Here is a 12,164-nt window from a genome sequence, read left to right on the forward strand (position 1 = left end):
CTAAGATCAAACATTAAGGACTATATAAATATCTGAAATTATTTTGGGAACACAAATTGATTTGTACAGATCAGAATGCCAATAAATGCAATCTCTCAGCCTATAATGGAGAAGGAAATGGCACTCCACTCCAGTAATCTTGCCTGGGAAATCCCATGGACAGAGAGGAGCCTGGTGGGCCATAGTCCAAGGGGTTGCCAAACAGCAGCAGCCTATAATAAACTACTTACCATCTCTTTAAAACACACACAAAACAAAACAAAACTTCTAAACACAGTTGAGTACAGACATGGCCATCTGTTCTCAAAGCTTAGTCATTACTGACTGACCTTTCCTGGTACTGAGTTCATAAAAATGCAGAAGTCTACAATCTCGTGTTATCCACAGCCACCCATCTGCCCACCACGGACAATAATAACCCACCAACCACACTGGGTACTATGGTTTACAAACTCTACCTTGAGTTGATTTAACTTTTCTGCATATACTTCCTATAGGAAAGCATGGTAAAGAATGCAAATTATAAAAACCTTAGGAATAATTTCTAAACCTCTCTATGACAAAAATTCTAAATTTCTGTATGACAAAAATAAATAAAACATTTAAATATAAAATCATTAAGATTTTTTAAGCGAGGAGGTAACAGGTGCAATACTCACAGACAAATACTTCTAAATTTGTTTATCTTTAATATGCAAAATACTCTTGCCAATACATATAAATAACCAATAGAAAATACACAAGAAATTTACAGAATAGCTAAAAATAACTAAGGAAAGCATAATTTCAACTTTTAAAAATAATAATAAAAAAAGCAACAACAAATGAAAAGCTAATACAAAAATGTGACAAAATGGGGGCGCTAATAATCTATCAGTGAATGCATCTGATTTGCTCATACAAAAATTACAAAAATTTTTGAAGGGCAAAGTGGCATTTTTAATACTTCCAGGAAGCTATGCTTGAAAAATGTTTATGCAGCATAAGTATGTGTAAAGACTTTCTAGCAGTATCATTTGCTCAAAATATGTAGGGACTTCCCTGGTACTCCAGTGGATAAGACTCTGCAGTCCCAATGCAGGGGGCCGAGAGTTCAATCCCTCGTCAAGGAACTAAGATCCCACATACTGCAACTAAGCCCTCGCACTTGAGAGCCCATGCTCCCCAACTAGGAAAGCCTGAATACCACAATGAAGAGCCTGCACACTGCAGTGATGACCCAGTGCAGCCAAAGTAAATTTTTTAAAAATGTAAACACCTAAATGTCTATCAACAGGGGTACTGGTAAAGGAAATAAATTATGCCACATCCAGGCAGAATTAAGAACTCTACAGTCACAAAAAGAATAAAGCACTCTTCTCGTTAGGAAAGATGCAAAAGATACACCATTAACTGAAAGAAGCAGTTGCAGAGTAACCTGCAACTTGCCACTGCACAAGGACCATTCCTGAATGGATTATGAGCCACTGCTGTTACCAAAATAAAATATGGGTTTTGGCTTTTTATACTGTTCATGGGGTTCTCAAGGCAAGAATACTGCCATTCCCTTCTCCGGGGAACTATGTTTTGTCAACCTGCAGACATGAAATTAAATGACGCTTGCTCCTTGGAAGAAAAGTTATGACCAACCTAGACAGCCTATTAAAAAGGAGAGACATTACTTTGCCAACAAAAGTCCATCTAGTCAAAGCTATGGTTTTTCCAGCAGTCACGTATGGATGTAAGAGTTGGACCTTTAAGAAAGCTGAGCACTTCTGAACTGTGGTATTAGAGAAGACTCTTGAGAATCTCTTGAACAGCAAGGAGATCAAACTAGTCAATCCTAAAGGAAATCAATCCTGAATATTCATTGGAAGGACTGATGCTGAAGCTGAAGCTCTAATACTTTGGCCACCTGATACAAAGAACTGACTCCTTAGAAAAGAGTGATGCTGGGAAAGACTGAAGGCAGGAGGAGAAGGGGATGACAGAGGATGAGATGGTTGGATGGCATCACCAACTCAGTGGGCGTGAGTTTGAGCAAGCTCCAAGAGTTGGTGATGGACAGAGAAACCTGTGCAGTCCATGGGGCCACAAAGAGTCAGACACAACTGAGTGACTAAACTGAACTGAAATACGGGTTTGGAATGAAGAAAAGGGTGTGGTGTTCATTTTCTATATTACACTTTATTTTGCGTTTCATGTTTTAAATGTTAAGAATATTTTACTTTTCAAATCAGAAAATAAGGGTTTTAAGTATACAGTTATGACAGAAAAAAGAAAAATTAAGTCTTGCTAGGAAGATACGCTTTTAAAATGTAAAGTTTTGAATCTCTCTGGTCTACAAACTTCCCAGTTCAGCCAAAATCCCCACCAGAACTTAAGTGTTCACTAGATTCCATGGCTACCTCAGATAGATGATGTGAAGGCACACAAATCTCAAAGCATGAGTCTGTCACATTACAATACAAGTTCAACAACATTAACGCTCTTAAAGTTGTATTTAAAAGAAAAATACAGGTAGAAAACTCATGAAAATGTGAAATGAAAAATGAATAATTGATCAAATAAATGATTTTTCATTGCTGTTTGTTGTATTTCTAAAATTGGAAGAGGTCATTACTTTTAAACTTTGGCCTGAAAGTTGTTTTTTCCATCTGATGAAAATACTCAAGTTTCAAGGAAATTTGTTTTCACAGGATTTGAAACTCAAAGAAAAACATACCTTCTAAGAGCATTTCTGGAATGTCTGCTTGATATCTAGGTCCCACTCTGATTTCACCTTTGTCAGCTAATAGTGTTTTCACTGAGGGATCATAGACCAATGAATAGAAAAAAGTATCCTGGAAAAAAAGATGACAGAAGACAGAAATATCAACATAAACGTAATTCCTTCTACTTTTTATAAAGCAATAAATCCAGTGTCATAATAATGAAACCATAAAGACTCCACAGAGCATAAAATTTCATTTTGGTGAATAAATTCATAAATCTTTAAGGAGAGCATAATGTTACTATCATCAGGTAAACAGTATAAAATTAAATTAAATGAAAACAAATAGCTTACAATTGAGGTGGATAATAAAGTGTTACTATTATTTGTTTAGTTAGTCTAACAGAAAACGATTAATTGCTCTAAAAGTTAAGCTAAAGTCAAATAAAGACCACTGAAATCCAGTGGTCATTTTAAAGCTGTAAAGCCCACCCCAAACACTAAGGGTGCCTTCAAAGACGTGTGATACTCTTACTTTGACACTGCCCATCCCACATTTTATCAAAAATATTAAAATGCAGACACATTTCACATTAAAACTATAGAACTTAGTTTATATGCAGTTTACTAATGTGTCACACTATATACACTTAATTACAATTATCTATTTAATTACAATTATCCATTAATTATAATTCTGCAGTTGTCCTTTAAATTCTAAAACATATGTCTATATGGGTAAGCATATAAACCTAACTATACATTCTATCATCACCAGCATACCCATCTAACTTTCCATGGTCACTTAAAAGAGCAAACATCCTACTTACTGGACCTAAAGGATAAAACGACCTATAGCCACCAGTCTTTAGCTGAATTCTGCATAACCACTAGAAATCATCTGAACCAGCAAAGTCTTGCCTTTTGCTCCCCCCGATCTCCCTGCCCCATGGATGTGAGGGTCATCTACTGCATGACTCTCCATATTAAACCCTGAAAGGGCCTATTAAAGAACAGTAGATTGATAAAGGACTGAGGTTAAAAAGCAAGAGGATAGGAAAAAAAAATCCTAAAGACTTGGCAAATTTTCATCTACTACAATCCTTAGCAGATACAAATTGTTAACAAATTAGAAGGTAACAAATAGCATCTTTAAAAAACAAATCAGAGGATTTCCAAGTGGCCCAGTGGTGAGGCCTCTGCACTCCCACGCAGTGGCCTGGGCTCCATCCCTGGTCGGGCAACTAAGATCCCGCAAGCCAAGCCACGCAGACACAGTGCAGCAGTAAAAGTTCGCTCTCGGCGCGGCCAAATACAGTGTAATATACTAAAATATATTGGCTATTTCTTCTTTTTATTTCTGCTCCTGTGAACAAAAGATAATTTCTGAGCATCATCAATCCATAGTATCCATCATTCTGTTTGACAGACTGACAATAAACCCTTCTTTTTCAAATTTCACAAGACTATTAGCCTTTTCTTCTGCTTTGAATACTTACTTTCCTTCTTATTAGGTTTCTGGTACACAGTAGTTCTACATGTTTGCATCAGTCTTTTTCTGTAATTTTACTTCATTTGAGATAAGGGAGCAACACTTTCGAGCATAGAAAACTATTTTTTTAAAAGAAAATATGTCCCTTTAATTTTGCTTTTTAAAATATATATGTAATGAAGATTCTGGGAAAACAAACACTATGAAATTATGAAGGTTAAATACTGAACCATCAATAAATAGTAAAGTATTTTCCCCACAACAAAATTGATAAAAGTCACATAAAACTGCAAAATGTAAAATAGTCTGCTTACGAGAATTTCCTCCCTTCAATGGCGTCCATGCTCTAATTCAATTTCATAAAAATGTTTATGACGTCTCTTGAAGGTTACAGAAAAATTTATTCTTAGGTGACAAAGTTTATTAGGATTCTAGTAAAGGAAGCAGACCACCAATGGTAAAATTTTATCTGCAAAGAGCCTAAAAGAAAAGCTATTTACTTCGAAAAATTTTTTTTTGAAGTAGGATCAAGTATTTTTATTTATTTCATACAGCCCAAATTAGTTTGTCCCTCCAAAAAAGTTCTTTCACTACCAATTCAATCATTTGCTATACTTTACCAACTTTTCATTCCGAAGCAAAGATAGATCTAAGGAGTTTTTGCCAACTTTTATCTCAGTTAACCAGAAAAATGAAATTACCCGAATATATTCTAATCATTATACTTTTACCATAATATTGTTATCATTATGCAATAATTTGTTAGAAGAAGAAATAATACAAATGTATAGGCTTTGTATGAAATAGAGAGGGAAAAACACACACAAGTATAATTGTGAATTACCTCTTTATCGAGATATGACAATACTGACTCTGTCTCATTCAGAAGGGCAACACTGCATTTCCCCCTGTTGAAAGAGAAAAAAAGTGAATAAATGCAAGAAAAGCCACTTTGCCTTCACAGAGATGATATACACAAAGTTAGGAACATTCAAAATGTAAAGGTAGTATTAAGAACTAGATGACAGTCAGGAACATCTAGACATGCATACACTTGGACTTATTCTACAACTTGGTGTTATGGAACCTAAAAAATAAGGCTGTAGACATTTGTTGAGAGGCTAACCTGGGGAAGGAACAGTGTTAGGTAGTAAATCCCTATAACATACAACATTTTATAGGTATTTCCTAACTCTTTAAGAAGAAAAGAAGAATACAATGTAATCTTCAGACAAAGTTAGTTTCTGAATCTGTAAAGAGTTAATATGAGGTAATTTTATACAAGGGATTTTTAAAGAAATCACCATGTAAACCAGTGCCTAAAATAACCTTCAAATTTTTATAGTAGCCACTGCATACAAGAACATAAAAATAATACACATTTACATCAGGATTACCTGATGTAACTATACCTTTATTGCTAACTTACCTTTATTGAAACTGCTCGAAAGACTAGTTAAAATTTAAACACGAGGAACTCCTATAGAGCAAGGGGCAAATAAAGATCGACATATTCATGGATCTTGAAGTCTCATGGCATTTACCTTTGATCACAGCTGGGTGTGTACTTGAAAATGAAATGCTGTTTAAAAAAGGCCTGTCTAGACCTGAGAAAAATTATGGTTATTCACGTAGTGGCATTTAATACCACTTTTAAAATTATCTTCCCAGTTTGAAAAACTCAGTATAGCTACTAATTTGACAGGAGAATTCTGAGAGACTATTCAAGTTACAGATATTGGTCAGGACTCACAAAATACTTTTAAAATGTCATAATATCACTTGGTTTTCTAAACAAAAATCATGACTTGCTCTCCACGAATTAACATGTAAAAACAAATGCATCAAATACACATTACATAGGAAGTTTGTTGTTGGATTACCAGAGTGAAATACAGTTCAAAGGAAAAAACTACCAAAAGCAAAACACGAATGCATAAGTCAAAAACTACACTAAGCATTTTGCAACTGTATATTCCTTAAACTTAAATTGAAAAAAAAATGTTTTCCTCTCATCAAAATATCTTTCTCTGTTAATCATCTTAGATTGATATCACTTCAAAAGGTTTGTCCTGTATACGAGACAGCAAAAGAGACACTGATATATAGAACAGTCTTTTGGACTCTGTGGGAAAGGGAGAGGGTGGGATGATTTGGAGAATGGCATTGAAATACGTATAATATCATATATGGAATGAGTCGCCAGTCCAGGTTCGATGCACGATACTGGATGTTTGGGGCTGGTGCACTGGGACGACCCAGAGGGATGCTATGGGGAAGGAGGAGGGAGGAGAGTTCAGGATGGGGAACACATGTATACCTGTGGCAGATTCATTTCGATGTTTGGCAAAACCAATACAATATTGTAAAGTTTAAAAATAAAATAAAATTAAAAGAAAAAAAAAAAAGGTTTCTCTGAGAGCACGTGGTACTTCTACACTATCCTGTCAAATCGGTAATTCGGTTACTTCGAGTTATGAAGGTTTTCTGTTTTTCCAATGTATTTTATTCGTGCACAGTACTGAAGCAGAAAAAATAACACCATTATTTCAGTGAATATAACACTCAAAATCAATAATTACCTGATATGCTCATGCAAAGGACAGAATTACAAGGGGAACTGCTCTGCTGCTGTTAGCACATCTACGACTGCCATAGAAGAACTTCTATGACCCATGAATATGTGCTCACACATGCAAGAGTGCTTAAGGAACAGACGGGATTTCCAAAAATAGTTTCATTTACTTCTCTTGCTTCAGCAACAGCTGACAAAGCAATATTTCTAACATTTAATACTTATTCCACCTAGAAATCATAAAATCTTTTTAAGTTCTCTATAGTCAGGTTTAAAAAAAAATGGGGAGGAGCAGATGCTATAAATATTATTTTAATAGGTATCACTTGAATTTTATAAGATAACAGACACTAAAAATTCATAAAAAGAATACAGCATAAAGGTGCCTCCATACTGTCTGAAATGATAAAAGATTTTTTTTTTTTTAAAATTATTTATTTATGGCTACGCTGGGTCCTCAATGATGCATGCAGGCTTTCTCTAGCTGCAGTGAGCAGGGGCTACTCTCTAGTTGCAGTGTACCAGCTTCTCTTGTTGCGGCGCATGGGCTCTAGAGCACAGGTACACAGGCTTAGCTGCCCCGCGGCATGTAGAGTCTTCCTGGACCAGGGATCAAACCCCATGTCCCCTGCCTGCATTGGCAGGCAGACTCTTAACCACTGGACCCCCAGCAAAGTCCATGAAAAAAGATGTTAAACCGAATCACTAAACCGTTATTTTCATATTTACATCAGGAGGTAAGGAAACATTGGTTATACTGGTTTTAGAGGCCCAAGATGATTACAAAACCAATAAAAGGACAGCCATCCCAATCAATCTAAAATGTAAGATATTTTCAGAAGTACAGATTTTACGCAAAAAGGAAAGGATAATAGATGATTTTAACTTATAATTTTTCTTTAATGTACCTATACTGTACCTTTCCCATTAAAAACAAAAACGTGACACTTAACTTTCCATGTGCATATATTAACAGCTAACAAAGTAAGAGGCTGAGTCAGAGTTATTTTGTGAAGTAAACATGAACATGTAATTAACACGTGTACCACCACGCCAAGAGTTGTTGACAAAGTAGTTTCAAAAGAGACTTAAAGTGTTGGCTTCCGTTATGCTGAACAAATCTTGGCTCACAGGAAAAACATGATAAATTTTAAGCTAACTGCAAACTAAAGGAACTATTAACAAATTCTGAATATAGATAATGCAATTGTTTTACCCTGAACCTCAAGCAATGAACCTGTGTCTCTTGCACAGCACTTTAAACCATAAGGAATAAAGATATGAAAACATTAACAATATAAAACATAGGAAAGACTGTAACATTGAGAAAGATCACTCAAGGCCCATTCATACTGCTTTTCGACAGGAGCACACAATTTCTAGAGATAACATATTTTCCCACGTATCATTCAAAAAGTTTTTTTTTTAGTATATTTTATTTCAAAATATATATATAAATATTATATTTCAGAAATGGCAGAGTACAGGGACAGAGAAAAATGTGATTATTACAACACAATACAGTCCCGTGTTTAATGGCAGGTACTGATCAGCCTGAAATCTGCTGTTTCCTTAACAAGATGCTAGCATAATCCCACAGGACTCAAAAACCTTATGTAAAATGTGCACCCAGGTTATTTTTCCTCTTATCAAAAGATGTTACCCATTTGTACAAGTGGAAAACAAGGAAGTTTAAATTAGCATCCATTTCCCCCACTATCTGAAGGCTTTCCTTCACTAACACACAGAAGTACAATGGTCCAGGACCTGGAAAAATGAAACTTTCTTAGTGTCGCACGAAGATAATTGAATTCAAATATCTTGGAAGGAATCCAAGCATCTATGTGGTTAACAAGCATGACCAGGTGATCCTTAGGCACACTGAACATGAATTTTAAACCTGCCTTGTTCACTGAAAGCCATTATTTCTTCATTAAAGAAAGGTATTTTTCCATTTAAAAAAAAGAAATCTTGCCATTTGCAAAAACATAGCTAGATCTAGAGGGTATGAAATAAATCAGACGAAGACAGACAAATAGCCATGTGATTTCTCACTTACATGTGGAATTTAAAAAACAAAAAAATAAAACAAAAGGAAAACAGACTCACAGAGAACTAACATGTGGTTGCCAGAGGCGAAGGAGTAGAGATGGGGGCGGGCAGTGGTGCATGGGGGCGGGCAGTGGTGCATGGGGGCAAATAGGTGAAGGGGACTAAGGGGTACAAACATCCAATTAGAAAATAAATAAGTCATGGGAATGTAATAATATAGAGCATAAGGAATATGGTCAGTGATATTATAGTAACTTGGTATGGGGGACAGACAGTTTCTAGTCTTATTGTGATCATCTCGTAATGTATGCAAATGTCAAATCACTATGTAGTACACCTGAAACTAACATAATGCTGTATGTCGATTACATTTCACTTTTTAAAATATGCAAAGAAATAGTTTGCTGTTGTGGTGGGGGGAAGACTCTCAACATTCTAAGCCATTAGGAAAATGCAAAATCAAAAACACAGTGAGATACAGTTCACAGAAAACCACAAAGATGGGCTAAAATGAAAAACACAGACAATAACAAGTGTTGACATGGATTGGCAAAACTGGAACACTAACACTTTGCTGGTGAGGATACAAAACTGTGTAGTCACTTGAGAAAACAGTTTGGCAGTTCCTCAAAATGTTAAACACACAGCTGCCATCTGATCTAGCAATTCCACACGTTAAGTATAATACCATGAGAAAAGAAAACATACATCCACACAAAATCTCGTGCACAGACATTCACAGCGGCATTATTTACAACAGACAAAAAGTAGAACAATCGAAATTTCCATCAACTGATGAATGAGCAAACAAAACGTGCAGTTCTAGCCCAAGTCCAAAGGCCTGAGAATCAAGAGTGCTGCTGCTATGAGTCCCAGAGAGGAAGAAACCGCGGCCCCAGCTCGTCAGTCAGAGGGAGAATTCTCTCTCCTACCTTTTTGCTCTTTTCAGACCCTCAACCGAATGGAAGAGGTTTCCCTCACACTGGGAAAGACAATCTGCTTTACTCAGTCTACTGATTCAAATAATCTCTTCTGGAAACACCCTCATGGACACACACAGGGTTTTTTACCAGACATCTGAGTATGACAGGAGCCCAGTCAAGTTGACCACTAATTTAACCACCACAATATCTCAATAAAGTCATTATTAAAAAATATATATATATTCTTCTTCATAACTATCAAGGTCATGAAAAACAAGGAAAGACCGGGACATTCTACAGACCAGAGGAGATGATGAAGACATGATGCCTAAATGCAATGCCAGGGTAAATCTGGGAACAGCAAAAGGACGTCAGAGAAAGAGTGATTAATGTCTGGATACAGTCTGGAGTGTAGTAACACAGTAACATATCTGTGTGAATTTCTTAGTTTTGATGAAGATGGCAAGATTAAATGAACTGTAAACATTAAGCAAGACCTGAGTGGAGAGCACATGGACGCTCTCTGTGCCATCCTGGAAGCTTTGTCTGCAAACCAGACAGTACCCCAAATCAAAAGGCTCACTTTCTAAGACTCCCTCCTTTCGAAAAAGTGGCATGTGTGTCACTGATCTTATGAGTCTGATATTAGCCACAAACTGAATTCTGAACATTTTTTCATATAAAGAATTACGCCTGGTTCTGTGATTGAAATTCAGCAAATAGTTTTATACACCATTTAATCCACTAAACACAATGAACAAATTTTTTTAAATGAAATTTTAAAATGCAAAATGCTTTCAGCAGATTATGTTTCTCAACAGCAGGAATGTAAGATAGGACAAAAGAAAAGATTCAAAATTCTGAGGGAAATTATTTCCAAACCAGAATTATATACCTAAACAAATCATCAGTCAAGTGTGAAAAACATTTTCAGATAAGCAAGGACTAAAATGTTTTACATTTTAGAAGAGTAATCAAAAGGAAAACGCAAAACAATTATTAATTCCAAGGAAAACAAAAGGTTGTACAAGAGACAATTATGTGAGGAATATTTATGTGCTCATAAAATACAGAGATATTAAGTTAAATAAAACTGTGATATGCTGGAAACACAAAAGGGAATGGAGAAGAGGAAGCAAAGAGACATTTTCAAAATTGAAAATGAATAGTGGCAGTGTAAGAGTAGTATAAACACCAAAGTCAGCGTTAGAGAAGTTGAAAATAACTGCACAATGGGAACCAGCCACATAACTGCCTGAGGTAATACTAGACAGCTGTATTAGTATATTTAAAGTGAAGGGGGAGGGTCCTAATTAGATCAAGTATATAAATCCATGTGTATACACACACACGTACATACACCAAGGGAGCAAGAGTTATGATGACACTAAATTAGGTTTTCTCAACCCTGGCAGCACCACTGGCTGAGTCAGTAGATGATAGAGGAGTCCTAAACCAGATGCAAACCCAAAACTGTCCAGACTCTGTCAAATGTTCCTTGGGAGACAAGAGTGCTCCTGGATGAGAACACAATATTGACTAATGGTTTTCTTAACTATATCTTACTAACAAATATTTAAGGACTGACTATATAAGCGAAAAAATATAATTTTATACAACTTTGGATTATTAAAAAGAGAATAAAGGAAAAAGAAATCTGGACACTTTTAGGTATTCCTATTCAAATATATATTTTCTGTTGTTAATACTACTTTAACAGATGTTAACAAATAAAAGTTAAAGCAGGCCCCCAAGAAACACAACAGAAAAGCTGAAACACCTCTGTGAGTAGGTAAGCTAGAAGAATGAAAAACCAAGAAACCAAGGCTGAGCTTAAGGTAACAGCTCAGTGGATTCTGTGAAGAAACACGACAAGCAGTGTTTTAGAAAGCCCCCTGTGTTTATGGCATGTGGAGAGAACCAAAGCAATAAGATATGAATCCCTGATACTGGAGATATGATAACAAACATGAAAGAAACTTTCAAAGAGAAATTCAAGGGAAAAAAATCCTCTCTTGGTGCCACTTTCCCTTTCATAACTAGGAGAAAGTGAAATGTTCAAAAGGCACTAGGAAGTTCCTCTTCTCCAAGACAAGATGACCAATAAACTGTTTTGATACTAAGAAAATCTCGTAAGCGTTTATTTGCACAACCGTGTGGAACACCAGTACAAAATGTAGGCTATTCTGTGGTATACACCCAGTGCTTTTCTTCATTATCATTTTAGTTGCAAAAGAAAACACTTCAACCACCAAAGATTACATAGCATAAACACAACAGTTGAGAAAAAATGTGCTAAACATGTAGACTTAAAAATGTTAAATTATGGTATGATTTTTCTCATTTTTGTTTTTCCTCTAGTCCTGCTTCTCCTAAAAGCCTAAACACACTAGGTAACTTCTTTCTGCTACATTCATCTCTTAAGTAGCA

The 12,164-nt window shown here is 35.8% G+C and overlaps 1 protein-coding gene across 7 annotated transcripts in view; it reads right to left on the reverse strand.

Moving 5' to 3' along the window:
• Nucleotides 1–12,164, reverse strand: part of MTA3 (metastasis associated 1 family member 3) — a 213,477-nt gene that overhangs the window by 81,635 nt on the left and 119,678 nt on the right. For all 7 annotated transcript variants that reach the window (XR_011466095.1, XM_070379671.1, XM_070379669.1 and 4 more), the window contains exons 5-6: nt 5,029–5,092; nt 2,705–2,822 (exon numbers count right to left, since the gene is read on the reverse strand). Coding sequence is in view for 6 of the 7 variants with exons in the window: in XM_070379671.1 (XP_070235772.1) it covers nt 2,705–2,822; nt 5,029–5,092 (182 nt within the window). In the remaining variant the exon portion in view is untranslated. The remainder of the gene's footprint in view (nt 1–2,704; nt 2,823–5,028; nt 5,093–12,164) is intronic.

This window comes from Bos mutus, chromosome 11 (genome assembly GCF_027580195.1).
Source record: "Bos mutus isolate GX-2022 chromosome 11, NWIPB_WYAK_1.1, whole genome shotgun sequence".
Classification (NCBI taxonomy): domain Eukaryota; kingdom Metazoa; phylum Chordata; class Mammalia; order Artiodactyla; family Bovidae; genus Bos; species Bos mutus.